This window comes from Triturus cristatus, chromosome 4_1, assembly GCF_964204655.1.
Source record: "Triturus cristatus chromosome 4_1, aTriCri1.1, whole genome shotgun sequence".
NCBI lineage: Eukaryota > Metazoa > Chordata > Amphibia > Caudata > Salamandridae > Triturus > Triturus cristatus.
Genome location: NC_140585.1, coordinates 1118837893 through 1118855950, shown reverse-complemented (window position 1 = coordinate 1118855950; position 18058 = coordinate 1118837893). Strand labels below are relative to the sequence as shown.

General features: G+C 49.4%; 1 protein-coding gene across 1 annotated transcript in view; it reads right to left on the bottom strand.

The window, feature by feature from the left end:
* Positions 1 to 521: 521 nt before the first annotated feature.
* Positions 522 to 18058, bottom strand: part of EFCAB10 (EF-hand calcium binding domain 10) — an 85005-nt gene continuing 67468 nt past the window's right edge. Inside the window, exon 4 of the mRNA XM_085650703.1 lies at positions 522 to 1079. Within this exon, the coding sequence (XP_085506829.1) occupies positions 1040 to 1079 (40 nt within the window). The 3' untranslated portion in view covers positions 522 to 1039. The remainder of the gene's footprint in view (positions 1080 to 18058) is intronic.

Sequence of the window (18058 nt, the reverse complement as noted above, 5' to 3'; positions counted from 1 at the left end):
CCTCTTCAGTAGTTACAGGCCCGAAACTGCAGCTATAACTCGGGTAGAAGTCCTTTAACAACCTATAAGGCCCGTGGCAGCTGGCTATAAAGCTATAGCCAAGGCCACTGAAAATATGCGGCACGAGAGGGCCAAATTATGCGGCAGTGTTGACTAAATTGTGTGGCAAGAAAAGGCAAACTATGTGGCATAATGAGACACATTTACTGATAGTATTATTTCATTGTTTTAGAATTTTCACGCTTGTTAACAGTGTCTGGGCATAGGTTGCACCTCATTAGCACCAGTTTAACACCCAAACATAGCAATAATCAACAGAAAGGTGACCAGTCAAGCTTTGCAAACGATTAAAACCTTTTTTTGTTAAAATCGCATAATTCCAGTAGCCCTTGCTATAGCACAGCGGTGACACCTCAGCATGACATAGCTTTGAAACCATTTGTAGAATAAGACAACTCTTGGCTATATAGAATTATATGAAATAATGAAAGACGCAAACAACGAGCAACTGTTGTTTTGTTAGTTGTAAATATTTAATTCAAACATTTTCTATATCACCTTTACATTCTTGTACACTCCAAAGTGACCCAGTGCAACCTGAAGCGGACTTGTATTGCTGTATTTCACGTTAAGATTGGTTAGTAGTATGTGAGAAATTACACACATTGTGTAATGTTAACATGATGTAATATTGCTTTTTGGTGTTCCACTCCGCAGTCCAAGAGCCGTGAGGCTGGGTGGGCTACGCAGTTCTTTCGGTTCTGTCTTTAAGCTAATTATTGTGTTGTTTTCGCCCGTTTTAAGCAGAGGAGCAGTAAAGCAGCTATGCGTGTCCCAGATGTTACAGAAAACCCACACCTCACGCACATTCACACACCTGTGCAGGGCTGATGTTTAATACACTTGGAACAATGCAAATGTGCGCGTGCGCGATCATTCAACATTAACAATTGTGCAAAAAAAAAAGACATTCCTTCTAAAGTGAGTTCTTTTTCAAACAAGGCGTTGCAGTTGTGCTTCTTGCATTGGTGAGCTGGTGTCATTTGAAAGTTGCGCTCGCTTTCTTTAACTTGTCCTTCCTAGAAAAAAACAGACAATTGTGAACCAGTTTTAGATTTCTAGTACCCACGTGCACAATATGAGATAACGTGGAGCATAGCTGTGCAGAAGCTCTTCAAACACAGTTTATCATCAGAACTCCAATTACGCCGGACTCTCTATGAGATAAAGTGAAACATAGCTGTGCAGAATGCGCTTAAAACATAATTTACCATCAAAACTCCAATTAGGCCGGACTCGCTATTCTACACCAGCAGGCTCCCTGTTGCAAGAAATACTCCGATTTCATTGTGCCAATAGATACGTTTTTCCTCCGAGTGATTCCTGTGTCCCTTATTCTATGACCCCCATCATCCACCCTGGGCAAACCTTGTGTCAGTATGGGACATGGTCTAGGACCTATTAGACAGCATAAGATACACTTTTAATACTGGAAGCAAGGCCATTTCCAGTGACTCTCCAACATTCCCAATGGCTAACTCAGACCTGTTTGTTTTTGCCTTATCCATACCCAAGTCACAGACCTTGGTGAATAGCGGGATAGTCACCTGGAATGGAAAAGTGGATGTGGGGGTGAGGGAGGAGTGCTGGAGTGGAGCTCTGATCCAGAAATACTAGTCGCTCCACGGAGTAATTTGTACTTAGTCCTAGTTTCACCGACTTTCATTCAGGCTGATGGAGAGATTCAAAACCAAAGGGAATGATGGACGGAGTGTTGAACATTGCAAGCACTCACCCCCAGTCAACTGATCTGGGTTTAATCCTTCACCGTTCTTTAGCCCACTCTGCCACCCCAGTTCAGACATGGCCATATGCAAATCAGTCTGACCCTGTGCCTCATGGAAACATTCCAGCCCGAACTGCCAAGCCATGTCTTCCCTGAACCGGAAACAAGCTTCCTAGGACCGGTTTCTGGCATTTCAGCCGTCTTCAGCCAGGCTTGCTTGAATCCAGTGGCAAAGTGAGCAAGGGACTCACGTCTGAGCATACCCTGCCAACTTATGGCGAACAAAGCAAAACCAAAGGGAATGATGGACGGAGTGTTGAACATTGCAAGCACTCACCCCCAGTCAACTGATCTGGGTTTAATCCACCTCCGTTCTTTAGCCCACTCTGCCACCCCACTTCAGACATGGCCATATGCAAATCAGTCTGACCCTGTGCCTCATGGGAACAGTCCAGCCCAAACTGCCAAGCCATGTCTTCCCTGGACCTGGAGACGTGAGTCCCTTGCTCACTTTGCCACTGGATTAAAGCAAGCCTGGCTGAAGACGGCTGAAATGCCAGAAACAGGTCGGAGGAAGCTTGTTTACGGTCCAGGGAAGACATGGCTTGGCAGTTCGGGCTGGACTGTTCCCATGAGGCACAGGGTCAGACTGATTTGCATATGGCCATGTCTGAACTGGGGTGGCAGAGTGGGCTAAAGAACGGTGGTGGATTAAACCCAGATCAGTTGACTGGGTGTGAGTGCTTGCAATGTTCAACACTCCGTCCATCATTTCCTTTGGTTTTGCTTTCTTCGCCATAAGTTGGCAGGGTATGCTCAGACGTGAGTCCCTTGCTCACTTTTCCACTGGAGTCAAGCAAGCCTGGCTGAAGACGGCTGAAATGCCAGAAACCGGTCGTAGGAAGCTTGTTTCCGGTCCAGGGAAGACATGGCTTGGCAGTTCGGGCTGGACTGTTCCCATGAGGCACAGGGTCAGCCTGATTTGCATATGGCCATGTCTGAACTGGGGTGGCAGAGTGGGCTAAAGAACGGTGGTGGATTAAACCCAGATCAGTTGACTGGGGGTGAGTGCTTGCAATGTTCAACACTCCGTCCATCATTTCCTTTGGTTTTGCTTTCTTCGCCATAAGTTGGCAGGGTATGCTCAGACGTGAGTCCCTTGCTCACTTTGCCACTGGATTGAAGCAAGCCTGGCTGAAGACGGCTGAAATGCCAGAAACAGGTCCTAGGAAGCTTGTTTCCGGTCCAGGGAAGACATGGCTTGGCAGTTCGGGCTGGACTGTTCCCATGAGGCACAGGGTCAGACTGATTTGCATATGGCCATGTCTGAAGTGGGGTGGCAGAGTGGGCTAAAGAACGGTGGTGGATTAAACCCAGATCAGTTGACTGGGGGTGAGTGCTTGCAATGTTCAACACTCCGTCCATCATTTCCTTTGGTTTTGCTTTGATGGAGAGATTCTACAGAATTGAGTCATTCAATGAAAGGGGTGGCACTTAACACTAACTAGCAGAGGCTATATTCAGTGCCTCACCCAGAACTAATCTTCAGCAAAAGTCTGAGGCAGGGCCCAAGGGGCTGCTTTACAGATCACCTTCAGTGGAAACGCTGCAGACAAGATTGAGGCCTGGAATTCACAAGCGAGATTCCGCCTGGGAAAGAAAGCCATATGAAAAACAACTTCACTCTACAATACTAGGAACTCCCAACACATAATGGGTGCCTTACGGTTCTGTTTGCCTTGGTTAGATTTGTATGTCATAGAAGTCTTGTCAACTGACTCTAAGCACTCAGTGCAATTCAGAGTGAAACCAAGAGCCCCTCTGACATCAAGGCTGTGAAGAATGCTCTCTGCCACTGGAGAAGGATTCAAAATAAATGTAGGAAGAAGGGTGTCTGTGGAAATCAGAAAGAACCTTCAATTAAAAGAATCTATAGGTCCTGATCACTGGGTAAAATAGTAAAGGGGTTGTGTGGAGGAAAGTAATTGAAGCTCACTAATCCTCTGCTATGAAGTGACCAAAAAAAAGAGGGAGAAATGACTTCGATGAGACCAATTTATTGTCAATGAATGCAATGATTTAAAAAAAAGCTTAATGCCAACATTAACAATACAACGTTCCAATGCCATATTGAATGGGCTTTCGAGGCAGGAAGCTAAAAATGGAGTCACCCAAAGATAAGTCAGTACTATGGATCAGTGTGTTTAACATAAAGAGACTTGCAACATTGGACCATAAGATGGCTGATCTGAAGGGTGAGGAAAGAGACTTCCTATCAGGGTGTTTTACCTTTCCGCAAAACACTGCTTCGGCAAAGTTTTAAAGAAGGGAGGGGTGGGGGGTCTCTGACAGAGGCATGTTTTGGTAACTGTACTTAGATAAAACAAAAAAATGCATGGATTAGTTCACACTGGTGAAACACACCTGAAAACAAGTGAGGCCACTTTTGCTCAGGCCCCCTGCCCCCCTTCTATATGCATACATTAATGGGCCTGCCCAGGAGAGGAAGGGAGTGACACCTCTGCCTCTTGATAAAAGGGAGGTAATGGACTCCCATCTCTCCCAGAAAGGCCACTCAGGCACCCCCACCAGGCCGCTGGCGGCATCCGAACAACATAGACACTGCCCAAATAGCCGCCCCAGGCTGCCCAAAAAGGCAGCCCACAGCTGGAACTCGGATGCCGGTCCCTCTGCCATTGCCCGCTTTACCAATCCGACCCTGCTTCCTATCCATACTCATAACAATCTGATTTTTTGGAGATACTTGGATCTTGGGAAAGTAAATGGATTCTAATGTGAAGGCCAACATCTCTTTGTTGGCTAAGTGGACCATCAAGACGCTTAAGGTTCATCAAGCTCAAGACCCTATGAAAAAAACACCCATGTTTGGTCATGTGCTAAGACTGCAGGCATCGCTGTCCAATAAAGTTACGATCCTTTCAGAGAGTTCTCCCACCTCCATGTCCTCCAGAACCCAAGGAAGGTCAGGTACTGGACCGGTACCAGGTAAGACATTCCCGGAAAACAAGCCAAAGGCCAAGCATGCCTTTTGATCCACAGAGTATCGTTAGAGAAGGACTTCTTTGTCAAGCAGCTGTCTGTTTTGAAGCCTATGTGACAATTCAAATACGTTAAAAAGACATGACTTCAATTGTGGCTGAAGAAAGGAGAGTCAGAAGGGAGACTGAAAAGGTGCATATTGTACTGTTCTTACTCCCAACACCCCCAAATCTGAAAAACGTCCTGTGTGGGTGATCGATAAGGATGTGGTTGTATGTATCATTCTGAGATATGATGCAGACAGACTATCCAACTAAAAAATAAGTGGTTCTGATCACTACGCTTCTCCATTTCTTACACAGATTTACCAGCTTGTGGGCTGTCATGTGCATCTCCTGCAGGAGTGCAACCTGTACATGGCGACAGTGCAAGTATGAGCATACCCTGTACCTTTTCATGTGTGAAGCCAAATCCTGCACTTTCCAGGTAAGAATGTTGTACCTTGGTTGGAGCTCTTTGTCAAGTCCAGTCTCCTACCACTCACATAACTCTTCCCTACACAAAAGTACAGTATTGTTGCAAGGAAACTCAACTCAATAACTATCTAACTCCCACCTCCTGCGTTTCCCTGGAGAAAAGTTCACTTTGCTATTGTCCACTTCTTACTTCGAGCGACCTGTAGGATGTGGTCTCTGTTGCTGTGGTAAAAAATCCGCACCACCACTGGCCCCGGTGTCGCATCCAGAGGGGTATCCTGAGCTGAACTCTGTGGGCTTGCTCGATAGAGAAAAAAAGTAATCTTCTTACCATCCAGCACCGTTTCGACAAGCCACTGTTTGAGAAACAGCTCCATGTTGTGGCCCTCGGTCCACTCTGGCAGTCCTATTATGCACAGATAATTTCTGCATGAATGGCCCGTTGTGTCATCAACTTTCAACTTCAAAGACCTCACTCTTCCTGTAACTTGTTAAATTGAAGTTGCATGTCTTTCACTGATGGGTGTATCTTTGCCATGTGGACTCATTTGTTTCCACTCTTTCAGCTGGGTTTTATTGTCAAAAGTCATACAATTCTGTCCATCAATTGTTGTTTTTGGGTTTTATTGTCTGCACAGAGTAGTCCCACATCTGTCACCATTGTGTCCGTTTTCAGCTCCAATGTGGCCTTAATGCTCAATACTGCTTGCAAGAGCTCCTCAAATTTAATTGAGTATTCCCAGAGAATGTTCTTAATGCCAGCAAAGGGGTCAGGCCTTTGGTCCACATTTGCACTCAAGCGTTTGGTGGCTTCGGTGGGCTTAGGGGCCTCATGGTTTTATCATGATCTCGCCTTCCCGCCAGACACCCTTGTACCCTGTGACAAATGTTCGGTCGGCTCGCATGAACCAATGCCAATTGCGCCATTGCTTGGAAGAGGTAACTAGATTTTAAACTGCCATGTGTGATATATGCATAAAGAGCACCATGTCAGAGGTATTTTAGCAGCTGTGTGCCCCCCTTATGAGTGTATGGGTGTAGGGAGCAGTCAGTCTTGGGGTCCGGACTCAGTCTATGTCCCCCTGCAGATCACCCTATGAAAACACATAGAGCTCAAGTCACTTGAACAACCTGTTATATCTGGTCCAGAACAGAAGGTCTCTCCGATGCAGCTTGGCTCTGCTCCAATGTTGCAACTAAGCAGTGAGCATGCAGCTCAACCAGGTTCAGTCACACACTCTCAATAGGAGGCCACACAACTTTTCTAAGTCTCCCCACTTCAACCTCCTCCGGGTCCGCTGTTTCCCTCTGGGATTCCTGGTGCTATCTATAATACACAGTCCCTCTGGTGGCAGGTAAGGGGGAGAGAAAGGTAGCTTTTATCCAACCAAATAAAGAAAGCAATAAAAAGATTTGTACATCAGCATCATTGACTATTGAGACAATCAGCTTTTGCCAATTTGTTTCTTGAGGCAAAGATGAAATGTGGCAGAAAACAAAGGTATCAAACTTGACTGGATGAAGGCCGCTCAACTGGGAAATGCTATGCTTGAAAGGAGACTAAGCGTCACCCAAACTTATTAAACCAATGACTATTGCATTTGCAATGTAGAACTAAAGATACTACCATCAGTTAGGGATCTGGAAAGAAAATGGGCATGTAAGAGAGACTCCTATATTTTTGTAATAGATCCTGGTATTATTTAGAAAACTTCTTAGATCTTTTTATATTAGATGCAGGACAGGATTTCACCTTGCCAGTTCAGTGCATATCCTTTGTACAATTTAGCAGCACTGAATAGAACCATGTACATAGAAAAAATAAATCCAGTACAGTGGATTTGTTTTTCAAGGCCTCAGATAGATTTGATCTCCCTTTGTGGTGCTGTTGGCCGCCCACCAATGCACTTCAATGGTAGATGGCTGATATAGTAGATCAAATTCCTCACTCCTTGGTCGCTAAGAGGAAGCATGCTTTCCTGTGCCTCTGGCTTACTTTATCAATGTTGGCATTATTTTATTCTCATGGAAGGAAGTAATTATTACAACCCCCCCATCTCCCTCATCCCAGCATGGCTCCGAGCCAGCTTGAATTCACACACAATTATAAAGGAGTAGTGAATTTGGTTACCTGCCCTATTCTGCCTCAACTGTAGTACGGGATGTCTAGAGTTCTAGACCCATAGTGTCCTCTCTCATTGCAGCTTCCTTCTTCTGCGGTCCCAGGTATCTCCTACTGCCTACTCTTACACCAGTGTTTGGCAAGAGTTGTCTGTATCGCTCTGCTGTGACTGCAGGGTCTGTTGTTCAGCCTTTTCATCTTGTTATTCTGCAAATCGGCCTCCACTGACACAGGTTCTACCTAACATGTATCTTTCGATTCACCTTTAGCCTTCTGTCCTACGTCAATAAACCTGCTACAGATTTCTGCTTGAATCCTTAAAGCTTTCAATGAATCTGCAAATATGTTGATATTTTAGTTCTCAGATGCTACCCCAGGTCCACCCTCTTCAGTGACCTTTTATCTGGTTCCTGAATCTTGGCCTAATCTCCCCAGACCCTCAAACGGATCCTGCCCATGTCTTGCTGATTAGTGTTAGACATTCCGCTCTGCCTTCACTGGGCATTGATGAATGCTTTGGATAAAGAATTGAGGACTACATAGCTGGAGATGGACGTTCCCATGGCTCTAATGGACAACATTATAGTCAATTCAGACCTCACCTCATATACGTTTTTACCAAAGAAGAAGAGGATTATGTCCCATATTATTCCACTGCTCTCCATCAATGTGCTCCAACGCAAGGAACGATACATACCTATTCAGTTACAGGAGATAAAGATAGCTATATCTCAGATTTCCAGGAGCAAAACCCAGGTCTGGTCGGTTTCCTGGTAGAATTCTATGCAACATATGTGGCAAGCAACATATGAGGCACTGATTGTGGTCCTTCCAAAGGCCAGGAGAGACCCCTTTCTAGTAAGCTCTTATCGCTCACTCTCACTATGGAACCTAGATTATAAAATCCTGGGGAAAGTGCTAGCTAACCGGTTGCACCAATAGCACAATCTATAATCCATTGTGATCAAACCGGGTTAATTCCTAGCAGGAACACATTCCTCAATCTGCAACACCTATTTAGGGCCATGGACTGGACAAGGCATCAAGGATCCGAGCACTGGGTGGCCTCAGTAGACATCGAAAAAGCTTTTCATATGCTGAGTTGGCCTTTCCTGTTAGAGGTACTGAGCCGCTCAATTCTTACAAAGAATGCAACTATTATAAACCTAGCCAGTGTCAAGGATATGAACCAATAGGGTGATTTCACAAGCAGTGCAGATATGCAGGGGAACCAGACTGGGTTACCCCCTGTTATCTATTACTTTTGCACTGGCGATGGAACCCCTTCCATGCATGCTACTAGCGCTGGGTCTTGAAGAACAAGTTACTTACCTTCGGTAACAATATATCCGTAAGAAACATAAGTTAGTTATAGATTCCTTGCCTTAGAATTACCCCCAGGCGTCAGACTGGATCCGTAAAGTTTTTCGTTAGCAGTACCCCTGCGCGTCGGAAGGGGGCGTCGGGTGACTGCGCGTTCGTCGTCAGCGTCGTGGTCACCAGGATGACGTCCAGGTAGCTACATATATGCCGCCCTCACGCGCTGACGTCAGTTCTGTACACGACTTTCCACGCCATAAGTGCCGAGCCATGCAAGACACTGACCACTGGTGCACAAAACTAGGGCCCTGAAAGGATGTCCTTAACCCTAGAAGTCAGTTTGCAGAATGGGGAGGATGGGTGGGGCGGTAAGGAATCTATAACTAACCAATGTTTCTTACTGCTATATATAGTTACCGAAGGAAAGTAACCTGTTCATCTGAAAGAAACAGTTATAGATTCCTTATCTTAGAATAGATACCCCAGCAATACCAACCGCGGTGGTGGGTCTGCAAACTAAGTTCACATCAGAAAGTTCTGGAGAACAGAACGGCCAAAGAAGCTGTCTCTCCGGACTTGGCTGTCCAGGCAGTAGTGTTTAGTGAACATGTGCAACGATGCCCACGTAGCTGCCTGACAGATGCCATTTAGGGGGACTCCGCGTCCCAAAGCAGTGGTAGCTGCCGTCGCCCTGGTGGAATGGGCGCGCAGTCCCACCGGAGGTTCCTTCTTTGCCAAAGAATAGCAGGCTTTGATGCACAGAACGACCCACCGGGAGATGGTCTATTTGTGCACGGCCCTACCTTTCTTAGCGCTCACATAACCAACGAAGAGCTGGTCGTCAACCCGGAATTGTTTGGTGCGATCCAAATAGAAAGAAAGTGCACGTTTTGGATCCAGTTGTGTGGAGCCTCTCTTCCTCTTTTGGAGGATGCGGAGGCGGAAAGAAGGTGGGCAAAGTGATGGTTTGGCCAATGTGGAAAAAAGTAACCACCTTGGGAAGAAAGGAAGGTCTAGTTCTCAGGACGACCTTGTCCGGATGGACAGCCAGACAGGGAGGCTTGGAAGAGAGAGCTTGTAGCTCACTTATCCTGCGTGCAGAGGTGATGGTCACCAGAAAGGCAGTTTTCAAAGTGAGGAGACAGTTATGTAGCAGCTCAAACGGAGCGCACATAAGATATGTAAGAACCAAGTTCAAGTCCCACTGGGGCATTACAAAGGGAACAGGAGAAAAAAGATGAGTAATGCCCTTAAGGAATCTATTTACAACTGGGGACTTGAAAAGATAAAGCTGATCAGGAAGCCTAAGGCAGGTTTAAATGGCCGAGAGGTAGCCCTTTAGAATTTCCAGAGCAGAGCCCTGCTGGGCCAAAGAAAGAAGGAACAAGAGAACCTCAGGAAGAGAGACGGACAGGGGATCCACAGCCTTTGCTGTGCCCCATGCAACAAATTTGTTCCATCTGCAGGCGTATAGCGTCTTAGTGGAGGGACGCCTGGCTGCCAAGATAACATTGCAGACTTCAGGAGGCAGGTCAAAAGATGTCAACTGCCGCCGCTCAATCTCCACGCAAGGAGGTGGAGACTGGACAGGTTCGGTTGGAGGACCGTCTCCTCATGCTGCGACAGGAGTACCACCCGAAGAGGCAGTCGGATCGGAGGATCGAGGGCCATGTTGAACTGCTCGGGATACCAGACTCTTCTCGCCCAATCCGGAGGCACAAGAATGACTTGGGCCCGGTCGCGCTTGATCTTCTTCAGCACTCTGGGCAGAAGTGGTATAGGCGGAAAGGCATATAGAAGACCACAACTCCAGTCATGACGAAAAGCTTGGCTAGCGAGTGCCGCCTTGGAAATTCCAACGCGCAGAACTGCTGACATTGCGTGTTATCTTTGGTGATGAATAGATCTAACCAAGGCTCTCCCCACTGCTGGAAGAGACCTTGCACCACCTCCGAGTGAAGACGCCATTCGTGATCCATCATGCACCTGCGGCTGAGTTCGTCCACCCTGGCGTTCAGAGAACCTGCCAGGTGTTGAACCACCAGGGATATGCCCTGATGTTCCAGCCATGTCCAGAGGCAGAGGGCCTCCTGACATAGGGTCCACAACCCCACCCCGCCTTGTTTGTTGCAGTACCTCATGGCGGTGGTGTTGTGCGTGAACACCTGCACTACTCTTCCCCGGACAGAGGGAAGGAATGCCTTGAGTGCAAGACGAATTGCCCAAAGCTCCAGAAGGTTGATGTGGAGCCCAGACTCCGCCGGAGACCAGAGGCCTATGATCTCCACCTCCCCATGTGGCCGCCCCATCCCAGAAGGGATGAATCGGTCACCACTGTGAACTCTGGTTGAGGAAGGGAGAGGGATCTGCCTTCGACCCAATCCTGGTTCGTAAGCCACCACTGCAATTGGTGTGCGGTGCCCTCCGAGATCTGGACGCAATCGGACAGATTCCTCCGATGTTGCCCCCACTGGAACTTACGGTCCCACTGCAGAGGTCGCATATATCATCTGGCCTGATCCACCAGCAGGATGGAGGAGGCCATCAGACCCAGCAGCCTGAGGGTCATCCTGACCGCAACCTGGGATAGAGGCTGAAAGATCAGAATCATAGCCCGAATAGCCCAGACTCGCTGTTCGGGAGGATAAACCCAAAACTGTGTCGTGTCCAGAACCGCTCCGATGAAGAGGAGCTTCTGAGGGGGAGTCAGGTGTGACTTCGGCACATTGATGGAGAACCCCAGTGAATGCAGGAGGTCGGATGTAGTCTGGAGGTGGGAGACGACAGCCTGGGGCGAGCCCGCCTTCAACAGCCAGTCCTCGAGATAGGGGAGGACCGGAGCCCCTGATCTGCGCAGGTGAGCTGCGACCACCGCAATCACTTTCGCGAACACCCGAGGGGGCTGGTAAGGCCAAAGGGGATCACAGTAAACTGAAAATGCTCGTGGCCTACCGTGAACCGTAGGTAACGCCTGTGGGCCGGCAGGACAGGGATGTGGAAATAGGCGGCCTGTAAGTCCACCGCTACCATCCAGTCTCCAGGGTCGAGGGCAGACAAGACCTGAGCGAGCGTCAACCTATCCTTCTGGAGGAAGCGGTTGATGTTCCTGAGATCCAAGATAGGGTGCAGGCCTTTGTCCTTCTTGGGCACCAGAAAGTAGTGGGAATAGCAACCACAACCTACTTCTGAGGCAGGAACGCGCTCGATGGCTCTCTTGGCCAAAAGTGCAGAAACTTCCTGTTGGAGAAGGGCCAGGTGATCCTACGACATGCGATGGTATTGACGTGGCATGGATGGAGGGGTAATCTCGAAGGGGAGTAGCCCCTTCGGACTATTTGCATAATCCACCTGTCCGACGTGATGGTGCGCCAGTGGGGGAGGTGATGGCAGATCCTGCCGCAAACTGGTGTTTGGTGGCCCTGAAAGGTCGGACTAGGAGGGTTTGGAGGCTGCTGCAGAGGGGGCTGTGGTGGACTGGTCCACCTGCTGGCCCCCAGAACCACAGCAGTGGTTTCCACATCCCCGGCCGCGCTGGGGCTGAACAGCTTGCGCTGGCCTGTGGCCCTGGGCAGGACGTAGCGGGGCACCCCTTGCATAGATACGAAAGGCAGACTGCACAGGGGGGGTGGTGGAGAGGCCCAAGGACCTGGCCGTAGCCCGAGAGTCCTTAAAGCGCTCTAGCTTGTTGTCTGCCTTGTCGCCGAAAAGGCGACGGCCATCAAAGGGCATGTCCATAAGTGTGGATTGGACATCCCCAGAAAAACTAGGCGAACGCAACCTGGCGTAGCGTTGAAGGGCTTCTGACGTGGAAATCGTCCTGCCAAGTGCGACGTGATGGTGCGCCAGTGGGGGAGGTGATGGCAGATCCTGCCAAACACTGGCGTTTGGTGGCCCTTAAAGGTCGGACTAGGAGGGTTTGGAGCCTGCTGCAGAGGGGGCTGTGGTGGACTGGCCTGCCCGCTGGCCCCCAGAACCACAGCGGGGGTTACCACGTCCCCAGCCACACTGGGGCTCAACAGATTGCGCTGGCCTTTGGCCCTGGGCGGGACGTAGCGGGCACCCCTTCCGTAGCCACAAATGGCGTTAAAGGCAGACTGCACAGGGCGGGTGGTGGAGAGGCCCAAGGACCTGGCCGTAGCCCGAGAGTCCTTAAAGCGCTCTGGCTCGTTGTCTGCCTTGTTGCCGAAAAGGCGACGGCCATCAAAGGGCATGTCCATAAGTGTGGATTGGACATCCCCAGAAACACAACCAGGCGTAGCGTCGAAGGGCTACTGACGTGGAAATCGTCCTGCCAAGTGCGTCGGCGGTTTCCAGCCCACAGCGGATGGTAAACTTTGCTGCGTCTCTCCCTTCAGCAACCACTCGAGAGAGGACACTGAGGCAGCACTTGTGCAACCGTGTCCCACACGAAGTGGGTGTAACAGCCCAATAGACATGCGGTGTTTAACGACCACAGTCCCAAGCTGAACGAAGAAAACATCTTCTTCCAAAGTCCAGCTTTTTGGATTCCCTGTCCGGGGGAGCGGTAGGTAATGCACCCTTGGATGTGGAGGCTTGGACTTCCAAGCTCTCAGGGGTGGGATTGGGAGAGGAAAGTGGGGTCGCCCGGAGCCAGGCGGTGGCGTTGGGCAATTATCTTGTCCACAGGAGCCCCTGTGTTGGGCCTGGATCAGGAGCCCAAAAGGATGTCTGTCAGGGCTTCATTAAACGGCAGCAGGGGCTCCGAAGAGCTCGCTGTCGCTTGAAGCACCTCTGTCAGGAGGTTATTCCTGACTGCCACCATAGGTAGCTCGAGGTGGAGAGCCTCAGCCGCCCTACGTAACACCACTGCATAGGACGCTCCCTCCGCCGTAGTCAAGGTAGGAGGAGACTACATGCCAAGGTCTGGTGAGGTATCCAAACCAGTTCCTCTCTCCAGTCCTGCTCGTACACCAGCTGGTCTGTGAAAGGGTCCCCAGACCCCTCCCAGTCCTCCTCACCATCCTCTGGCTGTCAATCTAGTCTCAAAGAGCCAGGGTAGAACAGGGGCATAAACGTACCCGTCAGCGTCGGTTCCGGCGTTGGTCGACGCCGGTCTGACTCCATGTCTACCTCAAGGTGGAGGCCTGTGTCGACGTCAGCTGGGGACACAGCCCACGCCGGTAGCGGTCGTGGTGCTGGTAGAATCGGCACCAGGGGAGGCGTAACTAGGTCGACTGACGCCGATCCCGATCTAGGCCTGTATCCAGGGGGACCCAGCGGAGCTGAGGCCTAAGCTGCCGACGACAAAGGCCCAGGGGCCCTAGCCGAGTCCGCGGGGCCCGAAGGCGCGTCAGCAGAGTCGGGCTGCTCAAAGATGGCATGTATCGCTTCGTAGAAACTCCAAAGCTGGGCAGGGGTCGCACCGGGTCCTGGAAAGGGAGGGAAACCCGAAGTCGATCCAGCAGGCTCTGCACGTGGAGCCGTGGGAGGGGCTCCACCCAGATCCATCGTCGCGTCGGCCGACGGACGGGGAGAAGTTGAAGAGCGACGATGCTTCTTCGACTTCTTTTTGTGCTTCGACTTACCTGACCCCGAGTGCGAAGACTTCGACGAAGAATGGTGTTGGCTCCACGACTGGTCCCTCGACCTTCTCCGCGACCGGGGCCTCGAGCGGCATGGAGCCGACTGCCGGGCCTCGAGTAGCTTTCAGGACCGCTCCCGCAAAGACTTCGGGGCCATGGTCCGGCAGTTGGAGCATGACTTGGGGTCGTGGTCGCGCTCCAGGCAATAGAAGCACACGTGGTGCGGATCCGTCACCGATATGAGTCGGTTACGGGAACCGCAAGCCTCGAAGCCGGGCATCCCTGGTGCACCAGGAGTCGATGGACGCAAACAACAACGAAGTCCACAAAAGTCGAGAAAAAGTTCAGTCAAAAATTGACTGGGGGTACCGCTCTCTCCGGATCTGCGCTTGCTGGTGCGGAAAAAGACAGAATGGACATCTGCGCTAGGGCGGCATCTATGTTGGTACCGCGACATCATCCCAGCGATCACGTCGCCGAACGCGGAGTCGACCAATGCCACCTTCTGACGTGCAGGGGTACTGCTGACGAAAAACTTTTCGGATCCAGTCTGGCGCCTGGGGGTAATTCTAAGGCAAGGAATCTATAACTAATTGTTTCTTTCAGATTGGGGGATACAAGTCGAGAATGATTCCCACACTGTCTCTTTGTATGCGGATGACACACTAATATAATCTTTGAGAGTTGTCGGATAATACAGACACCTTGGCTTGCTTAATGCCACTATTAGAGGAATGGTAAAGTGTCTGGGCTGAAAGTTAACTGAGATAAGTAATGCTTACTCCCACTGACCCAGTGGCTGGGAGAAATGCTGAGACACCTCCCCCACCATTGGACTACACTTGGCTTTTGACTCCTTTGGATATCTCGATGTAAATGTATACCATCACAGAAAGGCAGGCTTAATAGACGGCAACTAATGGAAAGCGATCACGTGGCAGCACAATTATAGTGGACAATGCTTTGGTGTGCCCTCGGATCCCGAGATGCAAGATGTTAGTGGACATTTACAGGATGTCCCTATGCTTGAATACTTACTGAGAGTGGAGGGAGGACATGCTCCTAAACGTGGCGCAGTGGTGCTTGAAGACATACCTGTAGGTGAAAACTGGATCACCTCCATATGCCCCGAAACCCCCTTTATGGCCCCTGTGTAACTGTTGTCTACCGATGATGACACAAGACAATCGCTCATGGTTGGAAAGAGACCTCCGGGTGCGGGAGGATGTATTTGAAGGGGTGGGTGGGTTTAGGGCTGGGGATGTTTGACAATCTATGGGAGACTTATGAGAAAAGCTCTTGCAAATTCTTATTGTTTAATGGAATGGTAAGGCAAGTGGAGGAGTGACATAACTGCGAAGCTAACTCTGAGGTAGATTCAAATATGCCTTCTGGGCTGGATGCCTTGAACAAAAATAAAAACTAAATATGTATGTAAATTCATAGACCTGGCCCTGGTGCTAGTTAAAAGACGCATTGTTATGTCATGGAAAGTTGCCTCTGCCGTGTGGGGCAAAGTCTGGCTGCGGGATTTGCGGAAAGGGGAGTACGCCAAGGTCATGGGATTCTCAGGGTAGCATTACGCATGGTGGGATGTCTACTTAGAATGTCGGGAGGCAAAATCTGATACCCAACCTGTAGGGCCAAATGGTACGTGTATTAGAGGGATGCAGTTGACAGAGCGATCCCTTAAGGAGCAGAATGCTCATACACTCCTTGCATGGCTCCCTTCTTTATTCCAGTGTAATGGATATAGACCATAAGACGTCATATGTTGGGTACTGTGCTTACAATATATTATTATCTGAGCTCATGTTACATGCTTGATTTCCTTTTTGTTGCAACTCAGAATTTAAAATAATAACTGGAGATTTGGGTGCATGTAATGCCGGACTGTATAGTGGGATACATTGGTACATTGAACCACTGAGGGTTAAAATGGGTTATCATCAGAGATGTTTGTCACATATGTTGTAAGAAAATCAAGAAAGATCTACTAAGAAAAAAAACTTTAGGTTGTGAACAGAGGAAGGGAGTATAGGAAGAGTATACATTGTGACTTCATTTGATGTTACACACACACCTTCCAATAATTTTCCTGATGAGCCACCTGATCTAGTAGATCAGTTTATTTTCATTATCCTGAACGCCATTATGTAAGCTAGACACAGGAACATAGACCTTCAAAATACTGATTTGTATAATTTTTGAAAAAGCAAGGGGGCTGTGTTGAAAGACTTGAAGGGGGGTTGTTGCTCCAGAGGTTGCTGTTCACCTTCTCCTTCATCGCCATCAATGTCAAGAATAGTGTTGGAAAAAGTAAATGGTGAATGGTGTTTCCCCTCTTTCTGTTACCATGAAGGAGGTGTGTGTTCATGTCCCCGGGGACTCCGTTGTACTCCCCTCTACTCACTCTGGTAGGATGGCCCAACCGGGAACACTACTACACAAATAGCGCGCTTCGCACATGGACGAGGTGTGGCTTAACGGAGGCAGAGTCCCTTTTCGAGGACGGGCAACTAAGACCGTTCCATAGCTTGGTGGAGGAGTACGATCTTCCCCCAGGACAATTCCTGCTTCACCGCCAACTCCTAGATAGCTACCGACCGCATCAGGACCTACGTAAAGGGGAACCACACACACACCCAGTGCTCCACACGATCCTACACATGGGAGCAGGACGCCATCTCACTACATGGCTTTATAAAGCCATACGGGAACTGACTAATAAACCATTGGAGACCCTCCGGGCCACCTGGGAGGCGGAAATCGGGCGGGTGCTCCATGAGGGGGAGTGGGAGAGAGCTTTGAAGTACCCTAAGAAGGTCTCCAGAAACGCACGCTTTAAAAACATCCAATATTACATCCTACACCGGGCCTATCTAACACCTGCACGCCTCCAACGATTCTACCCTGACACCCAGTTCCTATGCCCCAGATGTCATGAGCAAAATGCAGACTTCCGGCATATGTTTTGGAGCTGCTCCGTCATTCAAATTTTCTGGCACCACATCCACACTGCTTTGGGTACCCTCACTGGGCTAACTTGTATGAACACTTGGGAGGCCAGTGCCATAGGCATCTTTCGCGTAAGTAAGCAGCACAAGGTGCAGACTCGCTTCCTCTCCCTTGCGGTGCTATTGGCCAAACGCAGCATCGCCATGCATTGGCGTTCCCCCACCGGTCCACCGTTGGCGGCGTGGGTGAGAGCTACGCACAAATGGGCGGCGGCGGAGGAGGAGACATTACGGGAGGAGGAGGTGAAAGGGACCCGCAAGCACCCTATATCAATGGAATGGGCCATGTTATTGTACCAGTTTAGGCAGCTCTCCCCGGGGGCGGACCCACCAGACGGCTCATCTACACAGTTAATCCAGCGTATACAGTCGCAGACCCTGCCCAACTGATTTCGCAGAATCCCAACCGTGCGAGCTCATAACAAGCCCTAGCCTCAGGTACACTATTATGGTTCTAGGTCGCACCAACTAGGATAGGCAAACATGAGTATCAGAGGTGCCTTACCCATACGACGCTACATACCCTCACTAGTGTAATTGGATATATTCTTCCATACCCGTCCCCTAGTTTATGCCTGTGTTAAACCCCAGTTCCTTTGCCATATATGGAACCCGTGACAGCAGGATATAAACGTCACGATATCTGTATACATTGTTTATGCTTCCTGGTTACGAATCATCAATCAGTACAGTTGTTAAGTACCATTACAGGATGTATAAACGGATACGACTACTTGAAGATTATGAATGATGTACAATGTATGAAATATGAAAATGGCAATAAAAATAAGTTT